At 50.0% G+C, this 16,228-nt stretch overlaps 1 protein-coding gene across 4 annotated transcripts in view; it reads right to left on the bottom strand.

Moving 5' to 3' along the window:
• Positions 1-16,228, bottom strand: part of TTC31 (tetratricopeptide repeat domain 31) — a 136,032-nt gene that overhangs the window by 59,671 nt on the left and 60,133 nt on the right. For all 4 annotated transcript variants that reach the window (XM_078678784.1, XM_078678786.1, XM_078678782.1 and 1 more), the window contains exons 10-12: positions 13,166-13,256; positions 12,060-12,201; positions 716-820 (exon numbers count right to left, since the gene is read on the bottom strand). In XM_078678784.1, coding sequence (XP_078534910.1) covers positions 716-820; positions 12,060-12,201; positions 13,166-13,256 — 338 coding nt within the window. The remainder of the gene's footprint in view (positions 1-715; positions 821-12,059; positions 12,202-13,165; positions 13,257-16,228) is intronic.

Consider the following 16,228-nt stretch of genomic DNA (forward strand, 5'->3'; position numbering starts at 1 on the left):
ATAACCAATCATGTTAATCACGGTGGCAAGTTTGTCAGTGCTTCCGACACACTTTTGTCTGCCTGGCACAAAAAATATCAAAGTAAAAAAACGAAACAAAAAAACTGCCCACAAACACGGATTAGCTGGCAATTTAGTTTTCAGACATGGGAGGAGCACCAGCATCCATGATCTTGGACCTGCCTCCATTCGCCCACTTCTCCAACTTCAGCTACCGCCTCCAAACAACCACCCAAAGGATGCATGGTCTTAGTTTCTCCCATGCAACGCATGGCCGCCTCCAAACATAACACAAAGGATGCATGGTCTTAGCTGCTCCCATGCAAGGCATGGCCACCTCCAAATATAACCACCCAAAGGATGCATGGTCTTAGCTGCTCCCATGCAACGCATGGCCGCCTCCAAACATAACACAAAGGATGCATGGTCTTAGCTGCTCCCATGCAACGCATTGCCGCCTCCAAATACAACCACCCAAAGGATGCATTGTCTTAGTTGCTCCCATGCAACGCATGACCGCCTCCAAACATAACCACCCAAAGGATGCATGGTCTTAGTTGCTCCCATGGAACGCATGGCCGCCTCCAAACATAACACAAAGGATGCACGGTCTTAGCTGCTCCCATGCAACGCATGGCCACCTCCAAACAGAACCACCCAAAGGATGCATGGTCTTAGTTGCTCCCATGCAACGCATGGCCGCCTTCAAACTTACCATTTGTATAAGACGTTCACAATTCTTCAGCTCTACAGCAGCATCCGTGTGAGTGCTATCCTCCTGAAGGATGTGTTTAAAAGCAAGAATGGCGTTTGTATAATTCTGTAGGAAAGAATGATCGGATCAGAGCAGCGAGGACAGCACCGTGATTTTACTCATTCAAACAGCACTCTTAGATACCTTTATCCTTTTATACAATATTAAAATCATGAATTTTAACTGTTTGTGACCATTGTACAGCCATCATCTTCACACACAGCGTTCAATCTACAAATCACGCTCAAGAAATGGGGACTCTCTTTCACACTGTGTTCTGTACTACACAACCTCAGAAGTACAACTAAGGAGGAAATGTGGGTGTCTGTGTGTCTGACACCAGGCAAGAAGAATGATCATAGAATCTTTCTTACTCATAATCACACCAAAGAGCAATGTGCAAGCCTCTACGGTCCCCACCGCAGCCCATAGTATTCACAATTTACAACAATGACTTCCTATTTTAGTCTTCCATACCCTTCACATTTAGCACACACTACAGATTCTCGTTGTAAGGTCAGATGACACAATATTCTTTAAGAAAGGAAAAGCTTGTGACCTCATCTTGCACATTCCTTGACACACCTACGACTCCTGAGAATGCAGCTGACCCAGTGAAACCACCCTTCAGGCGCTCAGGTGTATGGATTCCAATGGCACTGGACATCTGGAAACTCTTGAGTAAAAACTAATATTTACTCAACTGAGTAAACCGGAGCTTCGAATTGGACCGGCTTATCCACTATTTAAGGGCAGTATGTGGGTGATCTATGTTTTCCTGGTGCTGAAGGATAGCAGTGGTGCAAGGAAGGGTTACGCGCATGAATAGAGCAAAGTTTCCAGGTTTTTTTTTTTCGGAACAGAGGTGTAGATTCAATGTTTCTCAGATGGAGAGGCAGTTTGTTCCCAGGGATGGTCCAAGGCAGGAAAGAGCCTTACCCCCTGTCCCAGCCTCTTTAATACGGGCGATGTTGGCTAGCAGCATCTTGGAGGAACTGAGCTTTCTTTGTGGGGCATAAAGTGAAATCTTACGTTTGAGATACCCTGGTCCTGACCCATGTTGGGCTTTCTGGGTAACAAGCAGCGACTTAAAGGGAACTCTTTTCCTTACCTGGTCACGGAATAACAGCAGGTTTTCAAATTTGAACTTCAAGTTTTTTGCCACCAAGTTGTTTGCCGTGGGGGTAGAAGCATCAGCTTGACAGAAGACAAATGCACTCTGTCTCTGCATCCTTGCCAAAAAAGAGTAGCCGTCTTTCCTGCATTACATTTCAACTAGTTCGCAACCAACCATCTGAAAACAGCTGAGGGGCAGAAACTAATTAACACACCAGGACAGGGCTCGTTTTTCTTCCATGTAAACAGCAGCTGCGTATCATCTGCATAGTACACAATTGTGGCCCCCAACGATTCACCCATCGCAGCCCGGGGTGTGAGGTAGATGTTAAACAAGGTGGGACTCAAGGCTGAACCCTGTGGGACACCAAACTTTAATACACGAGATGAGGCTGAATAGGAATGGCACCAGACCTCCTGTCCCCGCCCCTCGAGAAAAGATGCCAGCCATTTCCAGGCCAATTCGCTGATGTCAATTGAGTGGAGCAGAGTCAGGAGCATCTGGTGAGAGACCGTATCGAAAGCGACCTGTAGGTCTAACAAGATCAGCAATGCTCTCTCGCCTGCCGCTCCACCTCCAGTTTCCGTGCTGTGGTTAGGGCGAAAGCCCGACTGGCTAGGGTGAAGTAGGCATTCTTTTCAAGAAAGAAGGATAGCTGCTGGTTTGTTTCTCTAGGACCTTTGAGAAGGCAGGGAGAAAGGCCTATAGGTGGCAGGGTGAGAGGGATTAGCCTGGCCTTTTTTAGCAATGGAATTACCTTTGCCTGTTTCCATGTCCGTCGATCATTTAGGTGGGTTCAAGTGTCCGAACTATGTGTCCACACTACATGTCCTCAGGATCCAGGCCGCTACGCTCAGGCTGCTCGCTTCTTGAATCTTCCTTGCCTGCACTGGTCATGAGTTTCTGGGAACTTTTTCACATATCCCTGCACCACTTTCACCAGGTCTCAGAAACCAACTTGTCTTGCCCACTGTGGGGCGTTTAGGATCACTGACATTTGTGACAGCTTGCACTTGTTTATCACTAGAGGTATGAGGGGATTGGTGAAAAGACGATGTAAATGTCCTTGTCCAGTCTACAGACAGGGCATTCCCCTGGGATCAGTGGTGTGGGTGCTTGGATGCCAATTCTGGGCATTTTGCATTATCTGGGGTGGCAAAAAAGTCGATATCTGGTGTCCCCACCTGTGGAAGACATCTTAGAGCACTAGGTCATTGAGTACCCATGTGTGAGTTGGATTCTTGTCTTAGGTCTGTCTACCTCCTAGTTTTCTACGCCAACGGGTATAATGTTATTCTCTATGGATGGCCAATCCCCAGATCTCTGGGCTAGTTTGGACTGCACGTGTGACCTTGTTCATCCGGGCTTGCTTAGGCAAAACATTGTGGTTGTGTTGTCTGTCAGGATTAGCTCTGTCCTTCTCTTTAACTGCCCCTGGTAAGCCTTTAGGGCTAGGAAGACCATCTTTAGCTCCAGGACATTTATGTGCTAGATTGCTTCCTCCACCTTCCATAGTTCTCCGATTTTCAGTTCCCCATGTGCACGCCCCACCTTGGTGATTGTCACGGTCTGCCCTACGTTATGTTGTGTTGTGTATGTTATGTTGTCCACGTCCACACTGTCATTGTCTCCTGCGCTCTGCGGTACAGCCACTAGATCTTTCCAACTCCCGTGGCCTATGCCCACTGGTTCTGGATGCATTCTTGTAGGGGTCTCATGTATGGTCTTGCATGGAGGATGAGTGAGATGCATGAGGCCATCCCGCCCATCACCTTCCCCTCAGCTCTCACGGTCAGAGACTGACCCCTGCGGCAGAGGCGAGCATGCTCTGTTATTGCTTGAATCTTCTAGAGGATGAGGAAGGCTCTCACCTTCACCGTGGGGATTCTTGCTCCTAGGAAAATCTTCTCTCTTTCAGGCTTTGTTAAAGACTTTTTCAGGTTTATTGTGAAACCCACGATCCCGGAGTTCTTTTCGCATTGTGAGTAAGAGCTTGCTTTTATCAGCCAGTCATCTAGGTATGGGTACATGTGTATTCCCTTTCTCCTCAGGTGGGCCGCCACGGTCGGGGGGCTCTTTGCGAACACTCTGGGTACTGCCTAGAGTCCGAGGGGTAGCACCCTGAATTAATAAAGGTCTCTGTTGACTACGAACTGCAGCCATTTCTTGTGTTTGTGTTTTGTGATTCACAGGAAAGTGTAGGTAGGCGTCTGAGGTCTATGGTTATCATGTAGCCCTTTTCTCAAACTTTAAAAAAAAGCTTAGGTCGAAGGGACTTGTCCCATTTTAGGACGAGAAAGCATGTGGAGTAGCCTCCTTGACTGATTCCTGCTATGGGCACTCTCTCAATCGCATTCTTTTCTAGGATCTTTTTGCTGCAGGTGGCGTCTCTCTTCCTCGCTGTGATCTTGTTTATGGTCTGGTGTCCAGTGGGCTCTTGTTGAGTTCTATGCAGTAACTGCGTTGGACGATGCAGAGTATCCATTTGTCTGAGGTGACCGTCCACCATTCGTGCAGGAAGGCCTGTATTCTGCACCCCAGTGGTATGTGGTGGTAGGTGGAGTGACTCGCTGGAGCAGCTTGCTCCTCTGGAAGGCTGTCCAGTTCCTCTGCTGTGCCCTGAAACGGCTGACATTACATTGGTTGGAATTGCCTCTGTTGCTTGAACCCTTGTTGTGGAGCTGTCTGCTGGTAAGATGGCGGAGTTGTGCTTTGGCAGCCTAATCGGCCTGTGGCGCTTCTTATTGGGTTCGCTCCTCTTCTGGGTTGCCCCCATACCCATGGCCTTTGCTGTATCAGTGTCCTCATTTATCTGTTGAGGAGTGTCATCATCAGCCGTTCCAAGCCGGTTCTCTCCTGTGAAGGGAGTATTTATGTTGTTCGCTTGCACTTCATTCAGAAGTCCGGACCCCCACAGCCACGTTTGCCTCCTCATGGTTGTTCCTGTTACCATCTGTCTGCTGGCCGTCTCCACTGCATCCAAATCACAATTTAAGCAAGTATCCGCTATTTTTTTTGCTTCGGGCCTCAGCATCTTCAGAACAGCTCATTCTTTGCTCAGCAGCCACGACACCGTATTCATGGATTGGGGGGGGGGGGGGGGGGGGGGGGCGCAGTAAGACCTTGTGAGGCGGTAGCTTAGACGGGCAGTCTCGCTTTGGGAACCCTGGAAAGGGTCAATGACTAGGCAGGAGCTCAGCACAGACATCACTGCAGTGGTCGTGTCTGGACACGATGAATGCTGGTACCAGGGAGAGCTCTTGGCAGCCAAGTGTGAAGAGGCGATCTGCATGCCAGAGCCTGGTCAGTGTCTGCGGTCCGTCCGAGATTTAAAGACTGGATGCTGTGGCGGCGCTAGGGCAATGGTGATCAGCCTCATCGAGTGAAGAAGCGTGGTTTCACCGCACTTAGGAGCAGGACCTTCCTCTTAAAACCATTTAGACCTAGGCAATCTGCCATTCACCTATGTCGGCATAAGAAGGATTCTTTGCTCCCCGCTAGTGCCCTCCAGCGGCTATAATAGGTAAATGCTCAGAGGGCACAAAAGGAACTTGCGCCTATTTCTGGTGCCTCCCTGGATACCTCCATGGGAGACACTTGTGAAGCCCCTCCGGTGATACAGATCAGCGCCTGCTCAATCTCAATGGAGAGTCATCTCAAATGTATCTGGAGCTTGCCGATGTCATTGGCCGAATGCCTGCCCAGAATTGTTGCCCAGCGGCAGAACGAATAGTTTTCTTACCTGTCGGTGTAGTTTTGCAGCTTGAAGATCTTTCTGGATTCACTATGCTGTGCATTATTCCGCGGTCTTGTGGTTGGGTCCGGATTCGTAGTCTTTTCTTTGTTTTTTTTTTTTTTTTTTTTCTTTGCCCAGGTGGGCGTCGGCGTCACACCCCCTTTGGGTGTATTTCCGGTGACGTCGGCATGCTTCCTGCGGAAGCTCCCACTCTTGGGCGCCATCTTCGGGTTCTTTTTTTCCGTGTTTCTTTCGTTTCCGAAGTAATGGCAATGTTCTTCTTAGTTTGTATTTACCGCTTTGTATTTTCAAAGTCTATTCTTTAGTTAACCACCTCTTCTCTCTCCAGCCTCATCTTTCTGGCGGAGGCGGGTGGGTTCGCTAGTGAATCCAGAAAGATCTTCAAGCTGCAAAACTACACCGACAGGTAAGAAAACTATTCGTTTTGCAGCGTGAATCTTTCTGGATTCACTATGCTGTGCATAGATTTTGTAGCGGTTTCTCATCTCTGTGGCGGCTGGGTGGAAGATGAGCGTTGGGTGTTGAATATGTGCTGTAGCACCTTCTGTCCCACTTGAGCTTCCTTGTTCATTTGTATGTCCACACAGTAGTGCTTCGTGAACGTGTGCACCGAAGCCCATGTTGCCGCCAGGCATATGTCCTCTATGGGTGTGTTAGCCAGGAAGGCTATTGTAGCGCCCTTCTTCCTGGTGGAGTGGGCACGTGTCCCCTCAGCCAGTTCCTGTCCTGCCCGTTTGTGGCAGAGTTGGATTGTTTGTGCGATCCATCGTGCAATGGTCCTTTTGGTTACTGCTTTGCCCATGAAGCTGTTTGCGAAGGACACAAAAAACTGTTTCGTTTTCCTGTGCCCCTTTGTCCTTTCAATGTAGTGCATGACTGCCCTTCTGGCGTCCAGGGTGTGCAGAGCTCTCTCTGCGCTGGTTGTGGGTTTTTGGAAAAAACTCGGTATCTGTATAGACTGGTTCATGTGAAAATTGGATACCACCTTCGGCATGAAGTGTGGGTCAGTCCTCATCACAACTCTATCGTTGTGTATTTGTATGTATGGTTCTTGTAGCGTCAGCGCTTGAAGCTCGCTTACTCTGCGTAAGGACGTTATCGCAACCAGGAAGGCTGTTTTCATAGTTAGCATCTTTAGGGAGGCCTTGTGAAGTGGTTCAAAGGGCTCTTTCATGAGTTCCGTTAGGACTGTGTTCAAGTTCCATGCAGGTGGCGGCACCCGCTTGGGTGGTGCGATCCTTTTCGCTCCTTCTAGGAATCTCTTCACCACCTGTGATGTGAAGAAGCTCCTGCACGTTTCTCCCCTTGTGTAGGCTACTATCGCTGCCAAGTGAACTCTTAACGAGGATGAGCTAAGGTTCTTCTCCAGTAAGTGCGTCAGGTACCTTAGCACTGTGGAGTCCCTCTTCATCTTATTGTGGAGTCTTTCCTGTCTGCACCATATTGTGAATCTTTTCCATTTCGCAACGTAGCACTTTCGAGTGCTGGGCCTTCGTGCCTCCCGAAGTACCCTCAGGGTGCTTTCTGGTAGTCTCAAATGTGCGAACTCTATGTCCTCAGGAGCCACGCTACTAGGCTCATGCTCTCTGGCTCTGGATGCAGTACCTCTCCGTTCTGCATGGACAGTAGATCTTTCCTCCTGCTGAATCTGTGGGGTGCACACTGTGTCATCTCCATGATCTGCGAGTACCAGGTCTGCCTCGCCCACTGCGGTGCGACCAGTATCAGTGTCATGTTGCTCGCTCTGCACTTGCTCAGTACTCTGTGCATCAGTGGTATCGGGGGAAAGGCGTAGGCAAATGTCCTTGACCAATCTATCCATAGGGCATTCCCCAGTGTCCCCTCCTCGGGCTGCCTGGATGCGAAGTTTTGGCATTTTGCATTCTGGCGTGTGGCAAACAGGTCCACCGATGGTGTCCCCCACCTGTCGAACAGGTATCTTGTCTCCTGAGCATTGAGCTCCCACTCGTGGGATGCCGATGTCTGCCTGCTGAGCCAATCGGCTTGTATGTTGTCCTTCCCTGGTAGGTGTATGGCTAGCAGGTCTATCTTGAGAGGGATGGCCCATCTCCATATCTCCTGCGCCAGCGTTGAAAGCGGTGCGGACTGTGTGCCCCCCTGCTTGTTGATGTAGAACATCGCAGTGGTGTTGTCTGTTTGTATCAATACCTTGTGCTTGTACAGTCTTGTTTGAAAGGCCTTCAGTGCAAGGAAGATTGTCTTCAATTCTAAGTAATTGATGTGCTTTGTGGCATCCGTCGGTGTCCACAGTCCCCTCACCTTGAGCTCCTCCATGTGAGCGCCCCATCCCTTCAGGGATGCGTCTGTGGTGATGGTCACTGTTGGCGTTGGGGGCGTTAGAGGCTTTCCCCTTGCTATGTTCTCCATGGTCCACCATGTCATCTCCTTCTGCACTGCGTGCGTTACAACCACTAGATCCTCCCAACTGCCTGTAGCTTGTGACCATTGCTCCTGTAGCCATTCTTGAATGGGTCTCATGTGGAGTCGTACATTCGGTACCAGGTGGATGCATGATGCCATCATCCCCATGATCTTGCTCGCCGTCCTCACTGTCCGAGCTTGTCCCTTCCGGTAGAGGCGAGTTTCCTTCACCAGCGCCCTCGCCCTCTTCTCGCTGGGGAACACCTTGCCCTGTAAGGTGTTGATCTGTGCTCCCAGGAAGATCTTCACTTGTTCCGGCTCCATTGATGATTTCTTCCAATGGATGGAGAACCCCAGGTTTATGAGCGTGCTGGTCACTGTATGTGCGTGCAGCTTGCATTTCTGGTATGAGTTTGCTTTCACCAGCCAGTCGTCCAGGTAAGGGTATACATGTATTCCCTGCCTTCTTAGGTGCGCTGCGACTGCTGCGAGGCACTTTGTGAAAACTCTTGGTGCCGATTTTAGACCGAAGGCCAGTGTCGTGAACTGGTAGTGGCTTTCTCCGACGGTGAACCTGAGCATGTGCTTGTGCTTCCTGTTCATTGGGATGTGCAGGTATGCGTCTTTGAGGTCTATAGTGACCATGAAGTCCCCGGTCTGCAACTGTGGGAGCACCTCTTGCAGGGAGGTCATTTTGAATTTTTGCGTTCTTATGAATTTGTTCACGAACCGTAAATCGAGAATGGGCCTCATTGTCTCGTCTACTTTTGGTACCAGGAAGTATGTTGAGTATACTCCTGTGTTTCTTTCCTTGAAGGGTACCCTTTCTATGGCCTGCTTCTGCAGGAGTTCTTTTGCTTCTTCCTGAAGGCACTGCAGCTGCTTGCTTGCTAGCGGCTTTCTTCTTGGTTTTCTGCTTGTTGGCCTCGCCTCCAACTCTATGCAGTATCCGAATTGGATAATGTTGAGGATCCATTTGTCTGATGTGATTCCTCTCCACTCCTGGAGGTGGAATCTTAATCTTCCTCCCACTGGTGTCCTGTGGTCGTAGGTGTCTAGTTTGTCTTGACCCATCTGTACGTGCTGCCCCCTGGGATCTTTTTTGTGGGTGGGCACACGGATTTTTTTGAAGTCACTTGGAGGTGGGCTGCTGGCCCCCTCTTCTATTTTGTCCCCGTCCATTTCTCCCTCGAAAGGACTGGCCTCTTTGTTGGTACTGCCAGGGCTGTTTCTGATGGCCCTGCTGACCCTGCGAGTCTGCCTGGTGCGTTTGCTGGAAAGCCTGGTGTGATGTACCTGGCTGGTTTCCGCCTCTTCCGCCGGGCCTCCGTGACGGGGTGCCCCTCTTGTTCCCTCTGAACTGCAATGCTCCCATGGATCTTGCTGTTTCGTTATCCTTCTTAAGTTGGCTGAGTTGCTCATCAACTGTTTGTCCGAAAAGCGTACTGCCGTTGAATGGTGTGTTCAGGATGCTGTGTTGCACCTCCGGTTTGAAACCGGATATCCTGAGCCAGGCGTGTCTCCTTTCCGTGACGCCCTTCATCATGAGCCTGCTGGCGGTGTCTGCCCCATCCAGGGCCGTCTTAAGGCAAGAATTTGCAGCATTCTTCCCCTCTTCAATTAGCTTTTCGGCTTTCTGCTTGGCATCCTGGGGCAAGTCCTTCACCAACTGCCCCAGTCCCTCCATGATTTGGTACATGTGTCTGTTTACCAGGGCGTTGGAATTAGCCATGCGCCAGTGGGTCGCGGCATTCCGTTCGATCCTTCTGCCCACCAGATCCATCCTTTTGCTCTCTTTATCCGGTGGCGGGCCCGAGGTAGTGGGTACGTTAGCCCTCCTCCTTGCTGTGGCCGTGATAATGGAGTCTGCGGAGACCGTGCCCTGAATGTAGGCCGGGTCCTTTGCGGCATGCTTGTACTTCTTCTCAGTTCTGGGAGTTACTGCCTTGTATGTTGCGGGCTCCCTGAAAGCTTCCTTCCCCTGAGCCAAGACGCTCTCGAGCATCGGGAGGAACTGGCTCCTCGTTTGTGTTGGGAGCAATGTTTCCAGAAGGAAGTCTGCTTTCTGCTTCTCTTCGTCGAGCTTGAGCTTGAAAGCTGCTGCGGCAGATTGTATCACCGCGTTGTAGGCCCCGATGTCGTCCGGCGGCGAGGGCCTCGAGGGGTAGGTGTCGACCACCTCCTCCGGGCTGTCGGTGTCGACATCGATGTAATCTACCTCCTGAAGGTCATAGGGCGCCGACTCTGTGTCTGTCCTGCCCTCATCTTCCTCCCCATAGCTGTAGCTCTCGTGGGGATTCTCGTACTCCTCCTGGTCGTCGAACACCTCGACGTCCTGGTCTTGCTCGGTGACTTCGGCGACCTCTTCTTCTTCCTCCTCGACCGCCTCCAGCACTGGTGGCTTGGTCTTGTGAGGGATCGTGAAGGCCTTCATCCTTGCGTCGAAATCTTTTTTCCGCTGCATGAAGTTCTCCATTTCTGCCTCGAGGCGCCTTCTTTTCTTTTCCATCTCGGCCGCGTGTTCCGCGTCGGATGGTTCCGCCGCTCTCTTCGACGGATGGCTCGTCGCCGTGCCTCTCGGAGTCGAAGTTTTCGACGTCGAACCGGATATCGGGTCTCTGGTCGTCGTCGACAGTTTCGGGTCTTTCTCCCTCGTCGATCGATCCTTTTCGGGGACGATTTTCGACGTCTTCTGCTGATCAGCAGCTCTCGGCGCCGGGGACTCCTTCTCTGAGGATCCGCTGGGCCTGGGAGTAGTCGCGGACGCCGCCTTTTTTGGCGTCGGCGCTTTCGGGGTCTTGCCCTCGATTTTTCGAGACTCAGAGTCTCTCGGGTTCTTGGGGGCCGAAGAGTCTCCTACCTTGTCAGAAGTCTTCGTGTAATCGGTCTCTACGACCGTGTAGCTGTCGTCTTCGGCGGCAGCGTTGTCTTCTTCCTCGGAGGACATCCCCAGCTCGTAGAGCGACGGGGTCGGGGCCTTCCCCTGCAGGGCGGCGTGTGCTACCCTCTGCCTCTCTCTCACACGAAGGGTCTTCGGGGTGAAGGCGGAACAGGCGTTGCAGTCTCCGCTTTCGTGGTCCACCGGTAGGCAAAGGTTGCATACCGGGTGCTGGTCCTTCTGCGCGTACTTGTGGTGGCAGTTACGGCAGAACTTGAACGGCGTGTTGTCCATCCTCGAGCGTCCAGGGCCTCTCTGGTCGCGTGTTCGTCGACGGTCGTCGAAGATCTGGATGGAAAACGCCTTATCTTTGCTTGTCTTTCGTCGGTGAAGTCCCCTGGAGTCTTCAGATGACTTCTCCTCGTCTTTTCTGTATTTTCTTTCTTCTTTCTCCAAAAATGTCTGGAGCCCAAACGGGAACGATCCAGACCCGACCGCGGAAAAAAAGAATCTGAAGATGGCGCCCAAGAGTGGGAGCTTCCGCAGGAAGCATGCCGACGTCACCGGAAATACACCCAAAGGGGGTGTGACGCCGACGCCCACCTGGGCAAAGAAAAAAAAAAAAAAAAAAACAAAGAAAAGACTACGAATCCGGACCCAACCACAAGACCGCGGAATAATGCACAGCATAGTGAATCCAGAAAGATTCACGCTGCAAAACCATAACTCCGCTTTTACCTGTGCTTTTGTCAGTGTGTGTTTTATATTTAAGTGCTCTGAGGTTCCGGGAATAGGCAGGACAACTGAGAGCTTAGACTATAACGAAGAGTGCCCTGCATGAGAACCAGAACTGCAGGTGAGTGACCATTCATTCTTATTCATTCAGAAGCTTTGGGGACGAGGTTCTTTTGTATCAGAGCTTGGAGCTCTTATGAATCGCTAAGATGTTTCCCCTGCCACAAGCCGGGCTGGCTTCATTTTCCTATGACTTCAAAAACAAAGGCAGGAGTTCTCACTAAATCTACAATGCACATGCAAGCAGTCACAATTCCGACTGTACACATGCGCACAACACCCACCACACGCACAACATGACACATGCACACACAACACACATGCGCGCACACAAAACACATGTGCGCACCGGCACACACAAACACTCTTCCATTACCTGCATTCCCATTAGTGACTTTCCTTTGCGGAAATAGCCCTTTAGGAACTGGGGGTAAAGCCCTATAGACACCTCTGCATCCCCCAGTGCTTCGTTAAAACGACCCATGCGTTCCCAGCAGTAAGACCTGTTCCCAAACAGCCTGTGGAAAAAAGAAAATAGGACATATATTATGTTAGCGGAAGGACAGCTACGCCGGTTCAATCAAGAGGTTACATCCGAGGAGATAAATGATTAACTACCGTTTTCTTTAGGTTTCCCAAAGGATTATCTTTATTCTCAATAAAATAAAACCTCATTAACAAACAAATAAAACAACCTAATGCAACCCTTAGACTAAAAGTCTTACAATAGAAAACAAAGCAACTTGAAAATCATGAACCTTTCTCGTATCCGGACCAGTTCCTGGACATTAATCAGCACCTCTGCAGGTTATAACTGATGTGAACAAATACCATCCAACGCTCAAGACACTACAGGCAGTTCCGGCTGCGCATCAAAACCATTCTCTTGACTCAAAAGCACAGAAACCCACTTGCCATGAAACTGTAGGGGGGACACCGTCCATGCCATAGACCCTCCTGACAACCAAGCCTGGGTAAACCACAGACCATGAGCTAGAAACAAAGGCACTGCCCCCACCCCACCACCATAAATTCTTTGGTCCGACCCTCACCACAGGCCACTGAAATCTGTGCTCTTTGCTTTTATCACCAATCAGCATTGGTATAGCGCAGCACTATCACCCCTAGGGGTATCTGGGCGCTGTGGATGCGACGTCTCTGAAGAAGAGCCAGGTCTTGAGTTTTCAGTGTGCTGGGGGGGAGGGTGGAGCAATGGGTAGTAGGAGGAGAAAAACGAGCAGAAAGAGGCTAAATAAAGGTCAGAAACGAGCAGAGAAAGGAAAATAAAGGTCCAAAAACTAACAGAAAAGAGCTGAATAAAGGTAAAAAAAAGTAGCAGAAAAAGGGTGACATCCCCCATCTGGTTCAACAAAGTAACCTTCAAAAACACCTGGCTGCAACAAGACTTGGGTGGCAAGACCCGGAGTAAGCCTAAGGCATACCCCTCAATGAAATACCATTAAAGGCAACAAGAGAACTCACCTGTAGTCCCGAGGGTTTAATTTTATAGCTTCAGTAAAATAAACAACAGCCGCCGCAAAGTGACCTCCACTCGCCATCTTATTACCTAAATCTGAGAGAAGAAATGAAACAGAAGCAGTCAGTGATGGGACAGCAGAAAGGTGCAAGAGACGACAGAGTCCGGAAATCTGGTGACAGACTGAGAAGGAAGATTGAGCCAGGAATTTGGCAGCAGGGAACTTTAAATGAAACAATGAATTGTAGGAGAATTGCAGGAGTAAATCAAAACGATCAGCGAGGCTTACAGGAGGCGGTCTATAGGCATAGCAGGGTAAAAACAAGCTGTGATGTAAACACGTGCAACTTTTTATTAAAAGCTTTTTAGAGAGCAAAAAGCAATGAAATACACCCAAAACTGTAAAGTCAAGACAAACTGTAGTACTGTAAGCATTGCCATCACAACTTTGTGGGGGGGGGGGGGGAGAAGCAGTCTCAAACAGAGGCACCGGCGGGCGAGCAGACCCAACCAGAGGCACCGGCGGGCGAGCAGACCCAACCAGAGGCACCAGGGGGGCTAGTAGACCCAACTAGAGCCACGGGGGTAGCAGACCAAACCAGAGGAACTGGGTCAATTTCCATGTCCATTAGATACTTAGAAGGGAACATCTTACAAACACAGCAAGAAGATTTAGAAGATGGGTATAGAAAATAAATACACAGAAAGTGCGGCTCATCTGCACAGATCTTCCACAGGGAGATGTTTTCAAGAGCTCCAACATCCATCTTCAAAGGAAGCGACACCACTGTTTTCGTGTCAAAACAGCCTTACTGGCTACTTAATGGTGGCCACAGCACAGACGCGTTGCTTGCACGCCAAAGGCAGGCATGTTTGAGCCAGTCCATGCCTGGACTGCACACAGCGCTTGGACTCTGGCCCTTCCTCTACCCATCAATACTCTGCCGTGCTCTTCGGAGCTCTCAACACCAGCCGCTGCTTGCCACATTTATGCCACACCACAACATGGATTGAGCATTCACCTACAAGTTCTCAAAAGCCGGTATTTTATTTCATGCACTCTTCCCACACCCTAGGACCACCATTCCCGCATGAACCTCACACAGCACCCCACTCACTCAAACTAACACACAAATCAGACACCTGCTCACACAGACCAACCACCACCCACGCAACACTAGCACTTTCACTCTCCAAACACCCCACATAGATATAGGACCTACTGCAAAACTATGCTACGGACCTGCTCTCCCTCACAGAAACATGGCTAAACCCAAAGTACACCAGACATTGCTACAGCCATCCTGCCAGCTACAAGATCACTAGGCAAGACCATCAGCACAAGCGCAGAAGCGGAGGCCACCATCATATTCAAAGACATCATCAGCTGCAGCACCTACATGGACACCCCCACCAACTACCGAACACCTCGCGATTAAGATTCACATCGCAGCCAACTTCTCCCTGGACAGAACCATCATATACAAACCACCAGGACCCGCACCAATTCAGTCAATGACATCATGGACTTCCTTGCACCCCTCATCAACGCCAGCAACTTCATCCTCCTCCGAGACCTTAACTTTCATCTGGAAGACCAGACCGATCCATACTCTTCGGCACTTCCAAAACCACTCTGCCTCACCCATCACGTTACAGACACCCTCCCACATGGTCAGAAACCACTGGACCGAATCAGCAACCTCACAGTGAACAAACCAGCAACTATGACCTGGACAGACTACGCCCATGTCAGTTTCAGCCTACTCATACCACACCACTACAAACCTAAAACTACCATACCCGCCTGCCGTAGCTCAAGAAGAATCGCAGAAAAAGACTGGGCTTCTGCTCTCTCCGTGTACCAGCCCGAGCCCACCAGCAAATGACAAAAAGCCATCAAAAACCTCAATGGCTAGATCACTGCATGCACCAACATCCTGCTCCCCAATGGTCAGAGTCCGGATTCAAACCCAACCACAGCAGAAAAGCGGTAGCCTTCACAACCACAGCAGACATCCACATGATCCTTGACAGAGGAGACATGTCAGCCCGCATTCTCCTGGACCTCCCTGCAGCATTTGACACTGTCTCACACCCCATCCTCATGAGGTGCCTGCACGAGATTGGCACTCAAGGGCCTGCTCTCTGCTAGAAGTAAAGCTGTCAGCCTGGCAAACTCATCTTCGGAATGTCTCACGGTTCACTGATCAGCCCCACCCTCTTCAATGCATTATAATTGATCCCACTGGACAAAATCATCCACGCACACAGTATCAACATCCTTTCCTATGTCCTCGACACACAATTCATACTCGCCCTCATGGACAAGACCCCCAAGGCAAGATACAAGTTTATCACCTGCCTGACCAAAGTCGCTAACTGGATAAAAAACAACTCTCTCAAGCTCAATACTGACACGACAGAAGTAGTGATCTTCGGCAACAACACCTTGCTATGGTATTTTTACCGGTGGCCGGAAAAATTTGAACCTAAACCCAGCACCCACGCCAGGAATCTCTGAAACTCCATTTTACAATAAACTGGATAGGATCACACGAGTCAATGCCGTCACTGCATCCTTTCTCCACACCTTGATGAGCGAGAAAGATCTTCAAATGGCACCCGAGCAACAACCGAAAAAATGTCACTCATGCCATCGTCACCAGCAAGTTGACTACGGGAACAACCTATATGCCTGAATCACCAAGCAACTCACTCAGGGAGCTCCACTGGCTTCTGAAACACATACTGCTCATTTCAAATTCCTCTCACACACATTTAAGGACCTACACAACCTAGGCCCCACCTACCTGAACAGCCACATCTGGTTCCATCAACCACTTCCTCTTGACTCATACTCGCACAAATCCCACGCATACACAGAACAAGATCAGGACGACGGGCCTTCGCTTACATCACTTCCAAAGTGTGGAATGACTTCTCACTCCACATCACAGCCGCCTCCTCACTTCTTGAATACCAGGAGAAGCTGAAAACCTGTCTGAATTTGAAACCATAAGTGATCCACATTAGGTGTCTCTCACATCTTCCAGAGATCGATGCGA

Source organism: Lissotriton helveticus, chromosome 2_2 (genome assembly GCF_964261635.1).
Source record: "Lissotriton helveticus chromosome 2_2, aLisHel1.1, whole genome shotgun sequence".
Lineage (NCBI taxonomy): Eukaryota > Metazoa > Chordata > Amphibia > Caudata > Salamandridae > Lissotriton > Lissotriton helveticus.